Source organism: Apostichopus japonicus, chromosome 16 (genome assembly GCF_037975245.1).
Source record: "Apostichopus japonicus isolate 1M-3 chromosome 16, ASM3797524v1, whole genome shotgun sequence".
NCBI lineage: Eukaryota > Metazoa > Echinodermata > Holothuroidea > Aspidochirotida > Stichopodidae > Apostichopus > Apostichopus japonicus.
Genome location: NC_092576.1, coordinates 42,512,856 through 42,537,416, shown reverse-complemented (window position 1 = coordinate 42,537,416; position 24,561 = coordinate 42,512,856). Strand labels below are relative to the sequence as shown.

Sequence of the window (24,561 nt, the reverse complement as noted above, 5' to 3'; positions counted from 1 at the left end):
GGATGACTGACAACCGCGCATTACAAACATCATCTGTCCTTCTGTGTTTTTCATAGTAGTTTTCTGTGGGAAGAAGATCATACATATTCAATGAATAATAATTAGAAATATGCATATTCATGTTAGCACCTGACGTTTCGCCTGATGGGGACAGTTTGAAACAGACAGTATAGGGTAATTTAATGCCCGATGATTCTAAACACTTTTACTAACAGAACGGACAAAATAAATATTCTGTTTGTTGATACTATATTTGTGTATAATTCAAGACAATAGTTGGATTTGTTATCATGAATGGCTTTGTTACAATTGATGGCTTTGTTATAATAGATGGCTTTGTTATAATGGAATGTTAGTCATCGAAAATGTATCAGACCTAAATCATACCAAAAAGGTTGTGCTACTGCATATTACGGGAATGATAGAACATTCCTTTCTTATACCCACCATGCACCTCCACCCCCCCCCCCCTCCGCACCTCACCGTCTAGTCATCCCCTGTCCCTCGTTTACTATATGGCGAGATCGTTTCTGATTGACTCAATGAATAATTGAAATCCCAGCTTTCTTATTTATTTAAATGAGATCGACTTTGTAGATCTGGATCATGGACCCTCCAATCTGAACGAGGACATTTAATGATGTCATACTTACGTAACAGTAACCGTCACAGTCGATTAAGTGGTTTGCACTGGGATCAAATGGATCGTTGCATGATTCTGTACTGTTACAGCCATAGCATTGAAAGGCGGAAACTCCTGGAAGAAACACAAGGAATGGTAAAATTCGTATTACTTATTGGAGAGATGTACTGCAGAAACTTACAACAATGGGATTGATTACATTATTTTGATCAACGGGTAGTTTGAATGTAAAATATTATAAAAAGCCCCAGGCTAGATGAGCTTCAATGGATGGATGGATGGATGGATGGATGGATGGATGGATGGATGGATGGATGGATGGATGGATGGATGGATGGATGGATGGATGGATGGATGGATGGATGGATGGATGGATGGATGGATGGATGGATGGATGGATGGATGGATGGATGGATGGATGGATGGATGGATGGATGGATGGATGGATGGATGGATGGATGGATGGATGGATGGATGGATGGATGGATGGATGGATGGATGGATGGATGGATGGATGGATGGATGGATGGATGGATGGATGGATGGATGGATGGATGGATGGATGGATGATGGATGGATGGATGGATGGATGGATGGATGGATGGATGGATGGATGGATGGATGGATGGATGGATGGATGGATGGATGGATGGATGGATGGATGATGGATGGATGGATGGATGGATGGATGGATGGATGGATGGATGGATGGATGGATGGATGGATGGATGGATGGATGGATGGATGGATGGATGGATGGATGGATGGATGGATGGATGGATGGATGGATGGATGGATGGATGGATGGATGGATGGATGGATGGATGGATGGATGGATGGATGGATGGATGGATGGATGGATGGATGGATGGATGGATGGATGGATGGATGGATGGATGGATGGATGGATGGATGGATGGATGGATGGATGGATGGATGGATGGATGGATGGATGGATGGATGGATGGATGGATGGATGGATGGATGGATGGATGGATGGATGGATGGATGGATGGATGGATGGATGGATGGATGGATGGATGGATGGATGGATGGATGGATGGATGGATGGATGGATGGATGGATGGATGGATGGATGGATGGATGGATGGATGGATAGCACCTACAATTTTACTTTTGCTTTTATTAAGAATGACTCATTCATGGGCACGGAGGCTTGTTACCGGTATTTCAACAAAGAAATTTCTCGAAACCTATTTGGATAGAAACGCTTTAATTATTTATCTAATTTATTAATAGAATATTCTAGTTTATATCGTGTGAATCATCATACCTGGCAGACACGCGATGAAAATCTCCAGTAATAAAACCAGTAGCCAGGTGTCTTTGATATTCATCATGAACGGAAGATTCTGTTTGTGTCTGTTAAAAATAGAAAGAGAGAAAAGAGCCACAATAAACGGAAACAGCCAGACCGCATCATTAAAAACAAAGTTGTGTTTATTTTATTCTATGTTTTTATGCAGGATACTTCACGCTTTCTGTGTTTACTTGTATTGTAGGGATCTCACGCTAATACTCATATATGTCGGATTTACCGTTGTGGGAATAATACGCTATTCATGCACGAATTGTTTCCCGTGTAATTCATAAATATGAATAATTTGAGAAGCTATTCGTAGCGCTATGTTCTTGCAAGATCCCTCCTCTCCCTCAACGTTGATTAAATTGTATGCATTTATGTGTATTTTTTATCCTCCGGCAATCAGGAACTCGTGAAGAAGCCTCATTGGCTTATCAAAGCAGCAAGCTGACCGAAGTCAGTCTCTTACATTCATATTTAACGTCCATGATTATTATGAATTGTCAATTTTCAGCAACTCTGTAGGCCTAACTGGGAGACATACATTAATCTTGGAGTGACTCGAACTGGGGACCGTATGATTGAAAGGCACCGACGTTAACCACTTAGTTAACACTCTTTAAGTATTCCAATTATTCCATAAACAGAACGTCCACCCCCCCCCCCCCCACTCCCCGACACCTCCTCGTCAGCCGTGTAAAATGGTACCCACCCTTAAAAAGTGTTCCCTCTACTGCGAGACAAACTTTAAAATTACAGCAATATTGCAAAAACGTATAACTGGAGAAATTAGATTAAAATGTTATAGCGCTTTAAGAACCACGTTCCCTTCCCTTCCCTTCCCTACCCCCCCCCCCCGTCTAATGCTGTGCAGCACATGGTACCTTTAATATACAAATGGTGCGAAGCGTAACGGTACGCCTCAATCAAGCTTACTATGTGACCTGTTACCGTAGACAAAAACTGCTCATAGCAGCAACCGGAAACCATATTAATTTCATTACAAACACATTTTTTTGTATAACAGTTATTAGAAAAATTCACAGGTGCATATTCAGCAGGTATTTATCCTTACTCCACCTACGCGGGCTTCCCTTTGCGATTTAATGGGCTATCTTTACCGCACGTAACCATGACAATAGAATGTAAACATTGTCGAGCAAATTGTATTTTCATTTTGATACGTTGAGCAAGGATATCCGAAACTGGAGGTCACAATAGTACTTTTATCAGAAAATAGACAATATATAAGAACTAGGGTTGTAGGTAATATCATTCTAGACATGAAATATGATGGAAAATACCATAATTTGACTAATAGAGAATCAATGGCTAAACTTCAAACTCGGTATATGTTGTAAAGCCGTGAACCTAGCCTACTATACTATACCATTACCATACCAAACTATCGGTAGGCTAGTAGTGTCGTCAATGCGCAGGCCACCATGTTAACTAACGTTAAGTGATATAGCAGTTAATTGTCTTCCATCTTCCCTGTTCAACTGTATAGGCACGCCTATTATGCCCGGAATCCCATGTATGACGGCACATCTACAGAGTGAGCCTAGCCCACTATACAGGCCCGGGCATTTTTCACCTAGACCCGCCCATTATTATATATGTTACTTACTAGTGATCGCCGTCCCGGGGGAGTGGTCTGGGGGGTGTCCCCATCCCCACTGAGATTTTTTGGATGTTAAGGAATGCCTAGATGCAAAATGGTGCTATATTTCTTAATTTTGTAGGTTACAATAACACATTAGAAAAAGACCCCAAAATAATTTCCAGAAGCAACACTTGATTAAACTGAGGAAACTTAAAAACGTAAACCAAAATAGGCAAAAATATATGTTTTAGACTGGATGTTAATTAGTTTTTCAAGCATTTTGTGACAACTCGCTTGAAAAAATTGAAAAAAAAGAACCGAAATAAAATTCACTAAAATATATATGTTCAATAACACGAGCACATATCATGTTTATGCAGTTCGCTGCTTCTGGCAGCCACACCATCAATGATATTTTTAGTGTCAAGATTGGCCAAGATCCCTTTTTCCACAGACATCAACATCATCGCCTCAAGATGTTCTTGTGTCATTGTACTTCTTCAAACGGTTTTGAGTCTCTTCAAGGAAGAGAAAGAACGTCCATATGCCACTTGTGACACTGGTAGCGTTACCAGCAACTTGTATAAGCAAGCTCAATGCACTTCTAAGCATCGGTGAAAAATGTTCAACTCGACTGAGGAGCCCCTTGTAGCAGCAGAGCTCGAGGACAATCTTTACATGACTGATTCCCACAGTTAAAATATATTTCTACACAGCCCGTCTGTATTCTATTAGCTACTGTGAAAATGGGCTGTAAATGTTACCAGGCTCCCCAGCCCACCGGCCCATCGGGCCACCGGCCCACCGGGCATTGCCCAAATGCCCGTGTGGCCAGTCCGCCACTGAATTACTATACTGAATTACTATATATCGATTTACTATAGGCTAGTAGTGACGTCAATGCGCAGACCACCATGTTAACTAACGTTTAGTGATAGTGCAGTGTCGATACTCCCTCAGTAACCATGACATTAGAAATAAATACATATTGAAATACATATTGAAATTCATATTGAAATACGTAATGAAATACATATTGGAATCCATATTGCCAAACATAGTGAAATACATATATTGAAATACGTATTGAAATACATATTTCTATACATATTGAAATACATATTGTTATACATATTGAAATACGTATTGAAATACATAATGTAATCCATATTGCCAAACATAGTGAAATACATATATTGAAATACGTATTGAAATACATATTTTTATACATATTGAAATACATGTTGTTATACATATTGAAATACATATTGAAATACATATTGTAATCCATATTGCCAAACATAGTGAAATACATATATTGAAATACGAATTGAAATATATATTGAAATTCATATTGAAATACACAGTAAAATACAAAGTGAAATACGTAGTGAAATACATAGTGAAGTCGAATTTGACTGAATTCAAATGGTTATTCTGCAGGTAAATACCCCCAACACTGCCGGTGTTAGTATACTGTACGGAATGTATATTAACGTCAGTCACTATAGCCGTAATATAAACTCATAGGCCTCCGCGGTGATGACGTCACTATGCGTGGGATTCCGGGCTTATATGGTGTGCCTCCAACTATATACTCTGTTAGGTGCCAGGTATATTACTCACACATGTTATCATCCGGAAGTTATTCCAAACTGATTAGGTCACTCGACTAAACTTCCTTCAGGTGACAGCCTCCTATTAAAGTTTGGAAATGGGTCAAAATGCCGCATCAGGAGAACATCTCTTTTGATACGTTATCAATCAGGATCTGGTGTTGTGTGACTTTGATGTTGAACTTGAACATGAATGGAAGTACATGTGGTGCAAACATTGCATCAATTGAGGCAATTTTCGACCACTTTAGGCCTCCCTCCCAGGGGCAGCGTACGAGAATTGTTTACTACTTAGTAAAGACCACTTTAGGCCTCCCAGGAGCAGCGTACGAGAATTGTTTACTTCTGAGTAAAGAGGTTTGTTTTACAAGTGACGAAAACTCCAGGCTCTCATAGCAAAATATCTGCATGGTCATCATACGAAAACGTAATGTTGCCATGCAAAGCCAACTTGTCAGCTGTCCAGTGATGGGTAGCGTCAGGCGCGGCGGAACGGAAAAATTATTGGGGGGCTAATGTGTAGAGACTATCTAAGCGGAGCGCCACCATCGGTTGGCGAGGAGCGTACAAGAAAATTTTGGGGTTTTTCAAACCCCCAGATGGCCGGAAACGGCACTTCCCGAGTGTTTTATGCTGCGAATACCTAGCCCTAAAATATGGGTCTCAAGCCTGCAATTTCTGAGATTGCACGTAAAAGTCTGTAAAAACATTGTAATTTGTATATTCGATGGTGTTTTAAGAGAGTAGCTATTACTCGTAGTGTACTCGCAAAGACGTTTTTGAGTGTAGTAAGGGCAGTGGCGGAGCTAGGGGTATTGGTCAGAGGGACAAGAATGGTCTGTAGGGGCGCTTTCGACACTATCAAAGCGGAGCGCCACCACAGGTTGGCGCGGAGCGTACAGAAAATTTTTGAGTAAAGATATTCCCTAGATTGCAGGAAATGATCCTTTCCGGGCCTTGCTAATTTGCAGATAAACGGAGAATAAATAGCTGTCGTCGCCATTTGGTCGAAAAATTACACCAAGAGAATATGGCAAATGTCAAAAGGTAGATGAGAGCGCAATAAAATAGTCAATAATCGCGAATAAGTAAAAAGTAGTGAAAAGCTGAAAAGGGCGCCTGCAGTCCATTTGAGTCCGTCAGGGGGCATCCGCCCCGTGACTGTATGGACACTCCGCCACTGAGTAAGGGGATGTTGGAGAACTGGCTGAAATGATGCAAGTCATTGGCCTAAGACGAAGTTGTGTTGCGCTTACCGGTACTCACACTCATTGCTTCCACTTTTCACGGGGCGTGAAGACGCGGTTGGGGTGACAATGTGGTCTATAGCCAGGGGACGGGCCGAGGGTCCCCCAGCATTTACTAAATTTATTACACCTATATAGTATACGTGTGCATCGGACAGATCGACAAGTATGCTTTGAAAAATGGGCAGATGCACGTTTCGGAGCCTTGGTAAATATTGGGGGGCTTATCATGCATTTGTCCCCTCAACTTTTTCATTGGGGGGGCTGAGCCCCCAAGAAGCCCCCCCCCCCCGGTTCCGCCGCCACTGGGTAGCGTTTAGCTAGTGAGAACTTCTACCTAGACCAGGGTTTCCCTAACTTTATTCCCCCACGAACCCCCTGTGGATGCAAGGGCGTAGGAACCGGGGGCTGGGGGCGCGAGCCCAACCCCCCACAGAGAAAAATATGGGGCGGAAGTATCATTCCGCCCCCGCTTCGCAAGTCAGAAACCCCTTTTCATTTCTCAATAAATGATAACAACATTCGTCATTTTACTCATTTATGCTATTCCCGCTGCCCTTAGTGCTCAGAACATTTTGGCAGAAAAAAAAATCTCATTTGGAGCACCAAATTGCATCTAAGGCCAGGTGAAAATGCAAAATTATTTACAAAATGGAGTGGGTGTTGAAGTGTGCTATATTGCACCAATTGCATCTGAGACCCCCTCCCCTTAGACCCCTCCCCTAGGCCGGCCATCAGTCTTCAGCCCCCCCCCCACAACAGTACCTTCCTACGCCACTGTGTGGACGTCAGAGTTGTCCACGAGCCCCCAACTTTTCGAGAAACGATCTGAGTCATGATCATACTATAATACGCATAACAGTGCTTCGTAAAAGAACAAGTTCATAGTGTAATATTGCAGAGTTTGTCGATAGGTACGACTCTTGTACATTACTAATTATATGATATATCAGATATTAGTTCAACAAAAAGTAGTCTAGTTTTGACTTTCAGAAACGTCTCACGAACCCCCTGGGATGGACTCACGCACCCCCTTGGGGTTCATGCACCCCAGTTAGGGAACCCCTGATCTAGACTAAGGGACTGCATTATACTTTCATGATTCCGTGTGTATTTCAATGAGGCATTTAATCGGCCTATATGCAACCATCACTGTGACCTCGATACGGTACATACGTATACGTACGTACAGTTTGTCAATTGCAAGTGTTTGGATAAGCAATACGGAAGTGAGTAGAAACAACACGGTCACGTATTGTCACCAGACGAGTGTTTCCGCAAACCAAAACACAACTTGTTGAATGTACTCATTATTAGAACAATATATAACAATGATAGCGACTAATGGGCATGTACTCGAAGTATAGGCTAAAGCCAATACTTTTATAGGCGCCCTACATAATAATAATAATAATAATAGCAATAATCAGCAGTTATTTTTGCGACGCTTAAGCCACCACAAATGTGGGAGAAACCAGCAAGAGCTTGTGGATTACAACTTACACGTCGGGTGGCTTCCATTTCAAGATATGTTACTCAAATTTGGAATCTTTTTAATTAAGAATGTCAATTCAGATGGCAAAACCGTAGATTGCTCTTGAATGAAAAAACAACCTTACTATAACACGACCGGGTATCGAACCCGGAACCTCCCGATTGCTAAACCTCATTGATTCCAATACCACCGCCTTTATCCACTCTGCCACAGCACCGGTGTAACTAAATACGTTTCACCTATAAACCATTGTTAACATTCGAAAGAGAAGTCACTTGTATACGTTTCACGAGCAATTTGTTCGTAAAAATACACTTTTCCTTACATTGGGTAACCGCACATAAAGTCGGCTTAAGTAAAGATAGCCGCAAAATTCAATGATATAACCAGAGTTTGTGTCCAAATTCTTATATGTAAACTATATTCTGACGAATAGGATACGTTACTTGGATGGTTTGAAAGCGTAGTACAGTCACGGTGTAGGCTTTTTGCTTTGAAAATACATATACCTCTTATCATAAAAACCCTTTCCCTACCGCTTGCGGAAAACAACGGAAATCAACGCACTAAAACGGTGCATGGGCACTTCCGCAGTTAGTTTCTTAGTAATAAGACCAGCATAAATATTAAGTGCATTTTTGGTAGTCTTCAGTTTGTGACGTCACACCAGATTCTTCGAAATATTGAGCAATTGTCGACCATCGCAACCTGATACATACACGTTAAACAATATCCATATACCTTCTATAGTAAATTAATTGTTGTCTAAAAAGATTCTGTTAAGTTTCTTTGAAATTTCGTGATTAATCTCAGTCAGTGGCGTAGGAAGGTACTTTTGAGTGGGGGGGGGGGGGGGCTGAAGACTGATAGCCGGCCTGGGGGAGGGGTCTAAGGGGAGGGGGTGTCCCCCTCCCCTTTGGAATTTTTTGCGTTTCCAGGTAGCCTCAGAGGCAATTTGGTGCAATATAGCACACTTCAACACCCACTCCATTTTGTAAACTTAATTTTGTATTTTCACCAGGCCTTAGATGCAATTTGGTGCTCCAAATGAGATTTTTTTTTCTCATTTGGAAATGAAAAAGGGGTTTTCTGACTTGCGAAGCGGGGGGGCGGAATGATACTTCCGCCCCTCCACATTTTTCACTGGGGGGGCTGGCACCCCCCAGCCCCCCCCCCCCCCCGGTTCCTACGCCCTTGATCTCAGTACTGCATGGACAAGCTCTCAGCGATGCATCATATTATCCATATATAACCTGTTTATAACACTGTCTTTTAATATATGTTACACTTTCAATTTTTATTAAATTTTACCTGTTGCATGATATATAATCGCCCATTTTAAATAGATTACACATTTTTTTTTTTTTTTTTAATTTTCGTCAGTTTTTCAAATGACGCATTTACCGCAAGACGAACATTATCTATCACAATTCGCGAAATAAATATGCCAAAGGGAACTGTCACCCGATATGCATGTGTGGGTTGGTGAAAGAAATCATTGCCATATACGTCTTGTACGGGTTGTCACGATAATCATATTTGTATATCTGATATGTCATAATATCGACTGAACACGTTCTAGAAGTTTATTGACCAATGGATAAGAGATTAAAGATAGATTTACTAATTCGTTAAAACAAAAGGTAGCACTTTGAAAGGATTTTCTTTTTCGTTTTTTGTCTTTATGAATAATTACTATTCGTACATTAACTTGCTTTGAATTGAAACTTGAAATATGTCGAAACCCCCCTCCCCTCCCCCACCACTCCCCCCCCCACAGCAAAGCGTCTTTCGATATAGGTGATGAATAATGTCCATAGAAGTTTAATGAAATGCCAACACCCACAATCGCCTCCATTACGGGCCGATGGCGTAATGTAATATACAATCTTGCCGATGGGCCTGTGTAATTATGTAGTACTCAAAGGGGCTATAGTACTTTGTGGATATACTGACATATGGTATATTCAGATATGGAATATATGATAAGAACAGTCTCCAATCAGTAGTGAACGAGGGGCCTCTTTAAACGAGCTGATAATTACAGGGAAATGGTTTGCCCTTGGCCAGGCCCTCCCTTCCCCTCCCCTCCCCATGAAATGATATCAAATTACGGACATTACACCTCCTAAAACATTTCATGTGTTCGTAGCTCTCTAATTCTGTCATAGTAACTTTAATTAAGAGCTTTCACAAACTCTTTTATCTATCAACTGTGGCAGTGTTTATCTTTCGGAATAATAACGATAATAAAACAGAATCTATATTTTTCTGAATTATGGTATATTAATAACAAAATATTGTAATACGAAATTGTACATAACAAATCCTCAATTGTCGCCATTTTTCTTCCCATGCACACTTTAGGTTTATCATTATTGAGAAATAAAAGAAAAATTGATAATCTATATGTGTTACCGTATAAGCATATGATAAAACTCACCTTCAACAATGAACTCAAGTTGATTACAACCGTCAGCTCCGGTGTGTTACAGATCAGAATCCTGTCCCTCTCTATATCCAGAGAAAATAATTAAAATTAAATAAATATTGATGTAATATTGCGGCTGCGACGTTGAATAACAGAAACTAAATAATAACGTTATATAGTTCTCCTTCCTTTTAAATACTGTCAGCACATTTTCAGAAGTATAGATTAACGTTAATGCTAACCATAGCAACTAAACATACAAAACAGTGGTCCGGACGTCCTCAGCGAGTGAGTTTCCACGTTCAAGTGCGTGGATTGTTCTTACCAAGTATCGCGTATGAATGACTAAAACTAGACAATGATAAGGGTTATTAGGAAACAATAGTTGACGATAATTTCCGATTTTTCGAGAATCAAGATGATAAGTAGTAATTTGTAATCAAACACCAACACAGGAATGCCATGATTTTATAAGGCTCTGTAGTATACGTGACTGAATTATAATACCATTGATTATGACGATGCTATATATGTGTAGGTTTTAACTTTCACGTGACCTTTATACCTGTATACACGGTCATTGGCAGACTGTTCCGGTGCTTAGTTCCTGGAGGAACGCCGGAATTACCAGAATGTTCGCTATCACCTTGTAGCTTTAACATTATCATCGGCTACGTTGATATCATCATATACATCATTACTTTGATAATTATCATCATACGTTGTGTCCCTTTTGGCGTTCCATAGGTTAACACACTTACTCGGGAACAGTGTATTTGTACAAGGCCATCATAACATCATTTAAGTATGAATTTACGCAGCATTTTAGTCTTGATATGTACTTTATACCTAGTAAGCCAATTGTCATCTGTTAAAACCTTTCATCCATCTTAAGAGTTACGTCACTCCCAATGTATTCCAGTTAAAGAAATACACCTCTCCAATACTATAGACCAGTGGTTCTCAAAGTGGTCCCTGCCGCCCCCCCCCCTGGGGCGTTGGGCAGTCTCAGGGTGGCGATACAGGGTGCACGGGGAGTACGGGGCGTTGGTACTGATTTGAGGATCCCTGACGATTACGACACAATTTTGCAGCGATTTAAGGCACAATAAGGCATCCAGGGGGTCTGGGAACTAAAAAAAAATAACTATTGTTGAGAGGAAATTCATCATCTTGTAGGGAATGTAGGCTATATTTTTAATTCCTATATGCATATCTTCGGACAGTCTGATTGCTCGCTAGAGCGGCCGACTATGAACGGTAGGTCGAGGGGAGGGGTGGGGGAGTGGGGCATTGGGACAGTTCAAGATCGACAAAGAGGGCGGTTGCCTAAAAACGTTTGAGATCCACTGCTATAGACTATATGAAGCCAATTGTTAATCATAATCACCAGAATTACTTTTCATGGTAGCTTGGTTACTTCAGAGTAAGATTAATTAACAAGTCGGTCTAGGTTCTTAAGTAGTCATCGAAGCATGTACCTGTATACTTATAAAGAAAAGTCACCCAGGAAGTACCTGGGCACGAAAACCCAAAGAACCGAACGACTGATCCGCTCTTAACCCCAGTCCAATTATATCGAGACTGTGACTGTGTGATCATCGTCAGGTGTGTATCACCATTCTCCTATAGAAGGGTAACATAATACTACACATGATCTTAGCCAAAAGGTTGTGTACTATAATTATATACTGCACATAATCCCGTCGAGCGCTAGACGCTTAATAAAGCTATGTTGATGACGAAACAACTTAAAATAATTAAGATGTTTTCTGTTTAGCATTGGATACACTTAAAACGATCTGTCTGTATTACCCTTCTTTCTGCTCTATAACACTGATAAAACGAGCTGGACGGATTACCACTCCGACGAACGTATGTATATATATATATATATATATATATATATATATATATATATATATATATATATATATATATATATATATATATTCAACGCAGTTTGGCACACTGTGTAATTGTACAGGCAGGAAATGTTTCCCTGCAGTCTGTGCAAGAGTCATCAAGCAATATTTATAGTTTTATTTTTAAAGAGGGTTCTTCGGCGATAATTAATTACTTCCTTCAAGACAAAACTTGACTATGATTATTTGTCTATATATAGGTGAGTTTGAGTGGTAGGCTCGAGTCGTTACTCCAGGTGAGTTGCCGTTACGTATACCTCAGTTATAACGCATATTCGTAAAAACCAGCTCACCCGAATGGACACTCGAATAATTCGTCATAATTTATGGTTACTGCGCATGCGTACGAGGTAGTATCGAGTATCGGGAGGAAACTCGAATAATTCGTCGTCATACTTTATTGTTACTGCGTATGAGGTTGCGTATCAGGATTGTAACTAACAGCATTAACTGAATACCACTCTTAGCAGCGTTGATCGGGTATTACGAGTTACCATGTTGCTATGTGACGTAAATCGCGTCATGTGGTTGATCCGATAGGCTGGTGAGTCGCTAAGGTTGAAGGCCCTATATCGAGATTGCCAGCTGAACGAAACAACGAACAACAAATAGTCTTGCTAAGTGAAATAGCGCCACCAATTTTATAAGACGATTACTTCTTAAAAGTTAGAGGCTGCATATAACTACGGCGGTCATAAGGTGACATGCGAGATGAAGAATTACCATGTTGGAATCATTTTACACATTTTTGAAAATTTTGTCGGGATACCGAGAAACGCTAACTTGACATGTCGGTAAAATTTGTCAAAATGCCATAGCCTTGCAATTAATTTGATAATGTGCATTAGTGTAGCGTAAGTCGATATCACGACAAATATCAAAATATTGTCGAGATACCGAGTTAGGTGGAACATGGTAACTCGACAATTTGAGAAATGTTATCGAGATGTCAAGTTAGAGTAAGTCGGTATCTCGACAAAAAATCAATATTTTGTCGAGATGTCGTGTTATGCTAACATATTAACTTTACCTCTCGCATGTCACCTTATGACCGCCGTAGGTAACACGTAATATACTGAGATTAAATATCATACTTTTCGACGATTTTCTCACTTATAGAAATCATCAAGGATATATTTTCTTAGATATGTTTCCACATATGAGTTGGTTTTGCCGTGTTCTTTGGCTGGCCTATTACAAAGAGTATGAAAGCAAATATACATGTGGAGCAAACATTACGTAACTTGAGGCATTTTCAAACGAAAATTTTATCGAGGTTCAAATGTATATATGGACTTGGTACGGACACCTAAAGAGGTGCCATGGATATGCCACTCTGTATAAGTAATTTTCGTAAAGGTAGCGTTTCGTCATGAAAACTTAAAAGGTTTAGAGACCACATGACTTTGATGATGTAGTGTGCAAAATCAATGGTATAACGATTGGGGTGTGTCATTGGTTCCTACATCTGTATTATTGCCAATAATTTACTTGGTCCTTACTACTTCCCCACCATCCCACCCCACCCACCCCTCCACCTTCAACATAAACAAGGAAAACAGATTTGAGAGCGGGGAGAGGGTTTGCTGGTTTGCTCCCGAGGATGCGTTTTACGCGACGCCGTACTTTTTTTATACTTAGTTGAATTTGCTGTCTGATAGATTTACTATAATGATTAACTGTTACAATCAGAACTCATTAATAAGCTGCCGATGTATGTAACATTAATTACGAGGTTATAGCTTGCGATTTGATCGGGTAATTGAACAAAAAAAAGGATATATATATATATATATATATATATATATATATATATATATATATATCCTTTTTTTTTGTAAATACAGACCGCAGTTTATATGCGCTAAATTACAAGAACAATTTAAACTAAGCGTAACCTACTATTCCTCAAACTGAATTTTCTTGGAATACTTTTCGAGGTCAACTTAAATTCACTTCAATAACTTACCAGTCAAGGACGTTTATTTCAAATCGTAGAGGAAATATTTGACAATAAACACCAGACTTTGAACAAAATTGCTTTAAGTATTGTTATGAAAATATGTTGTCTGGTCGAAAACATTGTTTTGTCATCAAATGGAAGAAGCCATTCCCTACGTAACATTAACTTGTTATAACAATTTTAAATGGATGGTTAGCTAAGCTTGATCAAACTTTGAATAGTCCACGCATAGTCTGGGGTATCTAATATGAACCTTAAAGATTAAAAATTAAATTAAAAAGTATAGAAACGAATATGAAGAAGTCGGTGTCGTTTCAATTGCAATGTGTTCTTCTATTAACCTAAGGAAAGTTACATAAGAATTACAACATATTTGAAAATATTAAACTAAATTCAGTTGACCTAGCATAAGGAATGGAGATCATGCAATGATAAAATGTCTTGGGTGAAGTTAATGTAAGTTAACAAGCAATCAATAATTTCGATAATGTTCTTAGTAATGATAACAAATATTAATAATAATAGTAATAATGCTAATAGTACAAATTTATTGTTGATTATATTCTCCATTGTATTTGATCTTGGTCGAGGTCAAAGTTCACTATACATTTCAGTAGGAGTGATGTAGGCGGAGCTTTTATTCCTCCTAAACTTACAATGACTCACTGCACATTGTGATGCCGAAAAATATGTGGAATAATGTCGAAATGACAAGATCATTTTTAGAATAAGCTCTAACCTTGTCTAACTCTTATTCATAAAATTTTACTAAAAACTATTAAATTAAGATATTGCGTTACATTAGATAATTAAAAGCAATATTTAGTGAATGATAGAGATTTAGTCTAACTGATGTATTATGTAGCGAAGAATTAAGAGTGTTTGAGAAAACAGTTCTAGAATTGTAACTCTTTCGGGTTATTGATTATTATTAGGTTGTCCATGATGATTGTCTAATTCGGGCGTTACGGATTCCAAGTTTTGTCTATCGTAGGTCGGCAAGTAAGCCCAATAGTCGTTTTAAGAAGACATCTTCCATTGCGCGTTCCGCTTGATCTCTCCCTTTGCCACCCTCGGAAGGTGGTTTCCCAGTTCCCCTTGGAGGAGGGGGTTGTCCAGTTCCCCTTGGAGGAGATGGTTGTCCAGTTCCCCTTGGAGGAGGTGGTTGTCCAGTTCCCCTTGCAGGAGGTGGTTGCCCAGTTCCCCTTTGAGGAGGTGGTTTACGGTCGTCCTCGTCGCGGCCTCCGTCTTGTTGTGGTCTCTTGTCCATTGTACTACCGTCAAGACCACGTGGCCCTTGATCGGGTTGACGTTGGCCTTCTCTTGGTGGCTGATCTGTTCCCCTTGCAGGAGGTGGAAGTCCAGTTCCCCTTGGAGGAGGGGGTTGTCCAGTTCCCCTTGGAGGAGGTGGTTGTCCAGTTCCCCTTGGAGGAGTTGGTTGTCCAGTTCCCCTTGGAGGAGGTGGTTTACGATCGGTATCGAGTCCACGTGCATTGTTGTCTGGTTGTTGGCCATTCTTTGGTGGTTGATCATTTCCAGTTGGTCTTGATATGCTTCCATCTCTTGGAGGTGGTACACCTGTACCATATGCTGGAGGTGGTTGTCCAGTTCCCCTTGGAGGAGGTGGTTGTCCAGTTCCCCTTGGAGGAGGTGGTTGTCCAGTTCCCCTTGGAGGCGGTGGTTTACGATCGGTATCGAGTCCACGTGCATTGTTGTCTGGTTGTTGACCATTCTTTGGTGGTTGATCATTTCCACTTGGTCTTGACTTGCTTCCATCTCTTGGAGGTGGTGCACCTGTACCATCTGCTGGAGGTGGTTGTCCAGTTCCTCTTGGTGGAGGTGGTTGCCCAGTTCCCCTTGCCGGAGGTGGTTGTCCAGTTCCCCTTGGAGGAGGTGGTTTACGGTCGTCCTCGTCGCGGCCTCCGTCTTGTTGTGGTCTCTTGTCCATTGTACTACCGTCAAGACCACGTGGCCCTTGATCGGGTTGATGTTGGCCTTCTCTTGGTGGCTGATCTGTTCCCCTTGCAGGAGGTGGTTGTCCAGTTCCCCTTTGAGGAGGTGGTTTACGGTCGTCCTCGTCGCGGCCTCCGTTTTGTTGTGGTCTCTTGTCCATTGTACTACCGTCAAGACCACGTGGCCCTTGATCGGGTTGACGTTGGCCTTCTCTTGGTGGCTGATCTGTTCCCCTTGCAGGAGGTGGTTGTCCAGTTCCCCTTTGAGGAGGTGGTTTACGGTCGTCCTCGTCGCGGCCTCCGTCTTGTTGTGGTCTCTTGTCCATTGTACTACCGTCAAGACCACGTGGCCCTTGGTCGGGTTGACGTTGACCTTCTCTTGTTGGCTGATCTGTTCCCCTTGCAGGAGGTGGTTGTCCGGTTCCCCTTGCAGAAGGTGGTTGTCCAGTTCCCCTTGGAGGAGGTGGTTTACGGTCGTCCTCGTCGCGGCCTCCGTCTTGTTGTGGTCTCTTGTCCATTGTACTACCGTCAAGACCACGTGGCCCTTGGTCGGGTTGACGTTGACCTTCTCTTGTTGGCTGATCTGTTCCCCTTGCAGGAGGTGGTTGTCCAGTTCCCCTTGGGGGAGGTGGTTTACGGTCGTCCTCGTCGCGGCCTCCGTCTTGTTGTGGTCTCTTGTCCATTGTTCTACCGTCAAGACTGCTAGGCTCTTCATCTGGCTGACGTTGGCCTTCTCTTGGTGGCTGATCTGTTCCTCGTAAGGCCGGATCCTTACGTTCCTCCTTCCTTCTCAGATACTCATAGAGATGTTCTGCAAACTCTTCTCTCTGTTTATGATGTCGATCGCGTGATGGAGGACTCTCTGTATTTGGAGGCCGATTAAAACCTGTGGAGTTAATGAAACGGTTTGGGTAAATGTTGATAAAAATATTTGACACATTATAAGTGACTTACAACAACGCGGATTGAGTATGCGCATAGTGACGTAATAACGCCTTAAGTCAGCTTATCTTAGATAAACATTTTCTCAGCCTATTTTTTTTCTTGACTTTTTTTCAGACGAAGAGGATTAAGAATAACTTCTGTTCGAATTATGATAATGAGCAACATCTAGAGCACGGGTGTGCAACCTACGGCCCGCCAGTGATTTTCTTTTGCGGCCCGTGAGATGTTTCAAGAAAAAAATCAATCCATTTTACAAAAAAACGAGCTTGCTGCTTAGAATTTATAGGCACTAATGATGCTGTCAGGTAGGCCTATTATCCCCATTAAGTATCAACTGTACTGTATTGACATGTATTTGTGAATACAGATTAAGTACACACACCTATTGCTTGAAAGTCCTCGGAATCAAAGGTTTGAAATCAACAGCAGGTCGTTGCTTAGGTGCGGCCCAGTCAATTTTTCAACCCTTATATCTGGCCCATTCATTCAAAAAGGTTGCCCACCCCTGATCTAGAGGGTAGTTTGAATGTGCCATGGTAATAAAAATTAATAAATGAAAGGTTATAGTTATCTTACGTCAGTATGTTTTCCCAGTATTTATTATATTTCGTTAGGTTTCATTACGTTCTCTAAGGTCTTTTTACGATGAATTCCACGGTAATGGACTGTCACGGAATTCCAACATTTATTTATATTTGTTGAAGCAAAAAAAGATAGCATTATGTAACAATAAAGATGATGAAGGCTGAGCTAATAACATTTTCGAATACTCACACGTTCCGTTTTGTGTATCGAGTTCTTGTTTAATGAAGAAAACGATTAAACGAAAGTATAAACTTAAATAAATAAAGAAATAATTAAAATACAATATTATGATATGTGAGGGTTATAATGTCGATGAGGAAACGTGTGTTGAGGAGATGTATTGATTGATAGGAGTAACATAAACTTAAATAAATATTTTGCACAAGTACTGGAAAAATAAAGTCGCAATTCAAGGACATTAATATTAACAATTTCGAGGAAGCAATAAACCTTGCGCAAGATCGTGATACGTGGCGGAGGTTACTCACTGAGCATGTCGGATAGACGAGACTCAACTTACTACTACTACTACTGGAAAAGAACAACTTAAGAAATGAAAGAAATACGGGTAGCTTCAACGGAGCAAGTATTGGACCCAAATTATAGCACGCTATAATTGCTGGAAGTTTTCAAAAAGTACTTTCCTGGAGGTCTTTACTCTTGAAATTTTCTTCAGACATAATAAATGGACACACAAGATACCTGAATGTCCCAGTGAGGTCAATTTCCTCCATGGTGGTAGTAAAACTAGTTTTAGAATTTGAAAAAAAAGAGGTAACCATAATTTAAGATCTGGCATAATTGGGCCAATGCAGCATATCTTTAATATAGATATTAGTATGGATATTATATGCGGTGCGGTGCAAGAACGGTGGCCACATTTCTAAGATGGTACATGTGACAAAACTTAATCGATCATATTGTCGAGGATGATTGATACGTTTGTGGACTTTTTAGCAAACGTCCTGCAATTTGACGTAAGAGCCTGTCGAGTTTGGGATAAAGGATCGAGAGGAAAGGTAGAGGTAGAGGGAAGATAGAGGTAGAGGGCGAGCATATGGGGTACAAATAAACACGTGGTGTAAGTTGTAAAGCAACCATATCTGTAACGTTTTTTTTTTTAACTCTTCACTTTTTTGTTTGGTCGTTGCCTTTAACTCCATCTTTTATGTTGTAAAAACTCCATAAAGAAAACAAAGGGATGGCATTGTTAGCAAATGATAATGGCTTTTGTATTTTTAAAGGGGTAATCGGATATAACATTTTACCTCAGATGGAAAAAAAACCTGGCTTAATTTGAGTTTCAATGATTCATGAGTTAATTAAAGTGACATGAATGTATGCAATCCTCTGCAAATGAGTAAACTACGCCACCAATATTATCATCGCGTGACATTTTAGTTAAACATTACCTTTAACTAGATAGAAACTTCTATTCTGATTCTGATCGTCGTTGGCATTATTATCTTCTTGTCTCTCATTAAGCTCGTATTCAAGTTCCTCACGCACGACTCCTTCCAAGGCCCTAGCAAGCTCCTGTAGGGGGGCTGTCTGCGCAAGCGCAAAGACTGCCAGCAACAAGACTAGCTGCTTCCACATGGCGACAGTTTAAAATCTGGAATATCACAAAGGAGGAATTATAACATTAATTAAAAATATATATGATAACATTGTTATAAATATTCATCCAAGTTCCTATTGTTATAACCTTTACCGCGTTAGTATTTTACGGAAGCGCAGAAGGGACATCAAACTAACGAACTCAACATGTGGTAAAGTCGAATTGTATCATCGCAAAGTATTTTTTCATGAGAAACTTTGAAATGTCTGAAAATAACTGGTGTTTTGACGAGCTTCATATGCAAAGTGGTAAGAATCTGAACATTATCGTTTTATTGGTCAAAAAAATTGACAGCCTTATAACTAAACCGCTTTGACGAGATATATACGAGCCATGCAAAGCGGTAAACATATGAAGAAAAAAAATACTAAACTACAGGTCATTAGTTGCTTAAAATGACTTTGTTTAATATTTTTGATTTATTTTTAACATTTTTAACCGCATATTAGACAGTGTCTCGTTAAACCTACCAAATGTTATGTTAGATACCATATCGTGTTCAAACGCAATATTGTGAATATTATTTTTTCAGGAATATGGATTGCAAACTTAAATATCACCGATGTATGATATAATATCGATTCCACGGCATAATGAATGTGCGTGAAGTGATTTTTATCAAAATAATGATTTATAAAACTTACTATATCAACTTTAAATGTATTCCGCCATTTTATACAAACATAACGTAATGATATTAAAGCCTACCCATCACCTTTAAAATCGCTTGTTACGGCTGATTTTGAGACTCTTTATAATATTCTCTTCAATACCCTCAAAAGGCGAGTAAAATGGTAGCTCGAACTATATAACCAAACACTTTTTTAAAACTATTGCAGGATCTTGATTCTGTGAAAATTAGCGGTCAGAATCTTCGATACAAATACATAGCTTAATTTAAATATCTAGCTTACTATGATGAGGGTAGTGTTAACCTCACCATTTTTTCTTGATTAAGTTAAATGAAATAATTCGTTTTCTTAAGTACCGTATTGTAATTAAAGAATTATGTGAAAGGGTGTCATGGCGACGAATTTTGAGTATTAAATTCGAAGTCACGAGTTTACCGGATCGTTAAATCTTCATTTGACGAAATAATTTACCGGAGAAGGTGGGGCGATTGAAAAGGGGCGTGCATGGCTTTAATTATGTACGCCCGTTACGTACGCCGGTGAATGTAAAACGTACAGATATTATGACAATATTCAATATTCCACATGACACAATTAATTCACTGATTTTATACTTCTTGCTCAAGAAAGTGTGAGAGTTGATAATGATGATGTACTAAGGAACAGTGAAATTCGAGTACACCAATAAGTGTACTCGAATTGTAGCATATTTTGCTTCTAATCGTATTCACGTTCTTGGATTTGTACCTTTACTCAGGGTCATTTGAAATCTACAGTGTAAGGTACTAGTGCAAGAACATGTGTTGGTAATCGCGTTTAGAGGCATTTTTTTCTACTTATGCTTTTGTACTTTAGGGCCTAAGGGGAGATTATAGTTTTATGCTAACCGATTTTATCCTTTAATGTTAAATAAATAAATAAGTTAGATAGGTGTACTCGTACGATAAGCTGTTGAACTCATACTAACAGTCAGACGAATGTTCTTTGAAGAAGATAGGGTAAAGCAAAACTGAGGGGATTGCTTGAGTCTGGGAAGAAATCGGAAACTGTGCAAAACATAGGCCTAATCTTGTACTTAATTAACCGATATTTCAAATAAGACAATTACAAATTTACCTTTTCTTTCGAGATCACCGACTTGTCTTGTACAATATGTTCGGAAGCAAAGACCAGACCACTCTGAGATCTCTTATTAATTGAAACGTGCTTTGGTTTCTTATATAAACTTTAAGTTACCAATGCGCCCCCTTTTCTTTGTAATCTTATGTCGGGTGACGTCGTGTGACGTCACGTATATCCTGGTAGTTTGCTCGAGAAGTAGCTGTCCTATTGTAAGTCTGTTTCCTATTGTTTCATTGTGTAAATGTATGCGGAGGATAAGATGTGGGTTCTTTGTTAGGATAGATCGGCCCTTGTTTGTTTAGATGATTTGAAGCATTTGAAAGGAACGACTGAATGGTATAGTTTAAAAGGTACTTGTCATTTAAGACAATATTTACCTAGTATCTTAAAGCACTGTAGCACACTGTGTGCTTTTTATTTTTCTATATCAGGCTGTGAGTTTCAGATTGTAAGGGGTGTTTTTTGGCTTCAACTTTTGGTTTGTTTTTGCTCCAGTCTTTAACTATTTTCTTTTTCTTTAACTCAAACCACTTTTATTAGCTAGACTCGTCGCCTAATTCACAGATTACAAGCAAACACAAATTAAATTTAGGTAAGCATAATATAATACTGAAAGTGCCTCCTAATTAACTAATAACATAAAAACTAAAATTTGTATTACCAGATAATAACAACCTTCTGGTTATACACGTAACTATAAGCCAAGCACTCTATTCGTTTAAAGATGCGTTATTATTTATGGATTCCAAATATTATTTATGTGTTGCGGGTTTGGGGGGCGAGAGGTGAAGGGTAGGGGACTGCTAAAACAAGTCCCACGTTTCCCATAATGATAGTATCAAACTAAATAATTACCAAATACATGAAACAAACATACTATTACTGCCCCCTATATTAGTATGTGTTTATATGTATTAGTATGTAGTATCATGTATTATAATGTATTATTATGTATAAATATGTATTATAAATGTATTATTATGTTATGTAAATCTTGATCGGCTTCTTCCTTTGTTCTATATCTTTACATTTAGTTGGTTTTAGTTTTTATCATATTTGTTTTATAATTTTCTATTTCAATGTTTAAAATAACTCTCACGATCCTATTAATTAAAATATGGTAAGAAAATTACCAAAAAATAGCGAAATTGACGTAATATTTACAATTTTTTAAACACTGGTGAATCAGGTAAAAAATCTATATATTTTATACTGTATTCTGTGCAGTAATCCGTCTATGTTCATTTCCATGTTCTTTTAACCTTTAAACATTTGGCAACACAGGATTTGCAGTCTACGAACATTTCTCTCTCTCTCCCTGCCCCCCTCCCTGACACCCTGCCTCCCTGCTTTTTTGCCTCCCTGCCTCCCTGTCTCCCTGCCTCCCTGCCTCCCTGCCTCTCTACCTCCCTGTATCCCCGCTTTCTTACCTCTTTGCTTCCCTGCATCCCTCCCTCCCCTCCCTCCCTATCTGCCTTCCTACCTCCCTGCCTCCCTGCATTCCTGCCTCCTGCCTCCCTGCCTCCCTGCCTTCCAACCTCTTGCCTCCTTGCATCCCTCCCACCCAATCCCTCATTGCCTCCCTGCCTCCCTCCCTGCCTCCCTGTATCCCTGCCTTCCAACCTCTTGCCTCCTTGCATCCCTCCCACCCAATCCCTCATTGCCTCCCTGCCTCCCTGTATCCCTGCCTCCCTGTATCCCTGCCTTCCAACCTCTTTGCCTCCCTGCATCCCCCTCCCTTCTTTCCCTACCTGCATCCCTGCCCCCCCCTGCCTCACTCTCTCCCTGCCTCCCTGTACCCCTGCCTTCCAACGTCTTGCTTCCTTGCATCCCTCCCTCCCCCTCCCTGCCTCCCTGTATCCCTGCCTTCCAACCTCTTGCCTCCCTGCACCCCTCTCCCCCTCCCTGCCTCCCTGTATCCCTGCCTTCCAACCTCTTGCCTCCCTGCATCCCTCCCTCCCCTCCTTCCCTACCTGCCTTCCTGCATCCCTGCCTCCCTCCATCCCTCCCTACCTGCCTTTCTGCCTCTCTGTATCCCTCCCTTCCCTCCCTCCCTCCCTCCCTCCCTCCCCTTCCCTCCCCCTCCCTCCCTCCCTGCCTCCCTCCCTTCCTGCCTCCCTGCCTCTTTGCCTGTCTCTCTCTCTCTCACTCTCATTTTTAGCTTCGTTACCTGTAAGCTGCAGAGTAGAGTTTTATTTTAAACAAATAATACGACTATTTTTATCGTATTATTTTTGTTTATATCTTCATCTGCTTGTTTCTCTCGAATGCTGTTCTTATGTGTTTTGTTTCTTTTTTAGTCAACTTTAATAAGCTTTTAGTTTGCTTGATTTTTGTATAAAAAGATCTTTTTAACTGAGCGACTCGAGGAAGATTAACCCCGGCCAACACTGGTACCCTCTTCTTTGCAAAAGTTCAAATAAAAAACACTTTTGAACATCTAAGTTCTTACCGTAACAATATAATTGCTTGAATAAGTCTTTGTTAAAAGACAAAGAGAAACACGGATGGAGACATCTCCGTTTTACTTCAGTTTCTCAAGTCGGTGTTGAAGATTTATTGATTTTTATTTTCAGGCTAGAGTGCGCAAACTCTTTGTCAATTTAATCTCTCTCGTTCATTTCATTGTATTTAAATAAAAAGGTGTTTGCCACTTCAATCTTTTGTAATGTATTTTGAAAAGGAGAAGAAGAATAATTGAAGTGGCTTAGATTCAAATGTACTTGGTACCACTTAGATACTGGTACATAAAAGGGGCGGATGGGAGCAAAAACTGTCTTTGGAAATTTTCAACATGAGGGTCCCCCAATTAGAATGAAAAGAGTTGCCTCCACCCCGCAAAAAATGTAAATGTGGAAAATCAAAGCACTTGACAAGAATATAATGAAGATGTTGAGTCCAACATATAAAGATTTGAGAAGTAGAATTGTGCCCAATTCGTATGCATTTGAATAAAGAGGAAATATGATTTAATGAAATCTATTTTACTTCTGGCCATTTTGAGCAATCCTGATAAGGTTGGAGGCGAATATGAGGAACTTTAGGGGTCCCGATATAGATGGAAGGCCTCCGGGAAATTTGTCTCAGTTTCCCGGTGGGCCTATCCGCTCCTGGCTACAGGGTCTGTGAATACGTCACATCACGTAAAGGTGTTCAGAATTGGTAAACGTGATTTCGAATTATACTGTAAATTATAAATAAGTTTAGTAAGAGCAATGGTAGTAATTAGCGGTAGGGCCAGGGGGGGGGGGGTGAGGCAATTAGGTAGAACACTTGCCTCCCTGTCCCCACCGCCACCCACCTGTCTTCGTTTCTAGTTTAATGCACGAGAATATAACATGCTGTAAGGCTTCCAAATCTTATATCAGCCAGTTTGCTATATAATCCATCATATTATTGTAATAGTTTATAAAGCATCAACGCACGACAATGAAAATCTGAGAAAAAGAGATAA

The 24,561-nt window shown here is 40.2% G+C and overlaps 1 protein-coding gene and 1 long non-coding RNA gene across 2 annotated transcripts; both read right to left on the bottom strand.

The window, feature by feature from the left end:
• Window positions 1-646: 646 nt before the first annotated feature.
• LOC139983161 (uncharacterized) lies at window positions 647-10,651 on the bottom strand. Its single transcript, XR_011798527.1, has 3 exons — window positions 10,375-10,651; window positions 1,938-2,026; window positions 647-757 (listed from the first exon to the last, which is right to left on the bottom strand). It is a non-coding gene; the product is annotated as an uncharacterized lncRNA (long non-coding RNA).
• Window positions 10,652-14,562: 3,911 nt separating this feature from the next.
• On the bottom strand, window positions 14,563-21,241 carry LOC139983714 (uncharacterized). The gene is made up of 3 exons (XM_071997447.1): window positions 21,102-21,241; window positions 19,145-19,347; window positions 14,563-17,088 (listed from the first exon to the last, which is right to left on the bottom strand). Exons 2-3 carry the CDS (start codon window positions 19,329-19,331, stop codon window positions 15,236-15,238), a joined length of 2,040 nt encoding a protein of 679 aa, XP_071853548.1. The 5' UTR covers window positions 19,332-19,347; window positions 21,102-21,241; the 3' UTR covers window positions 14,563-15,235.
• Between the last annotated feature and the right edge of the window lie 3,320 nt (window positions 21,242-24,561).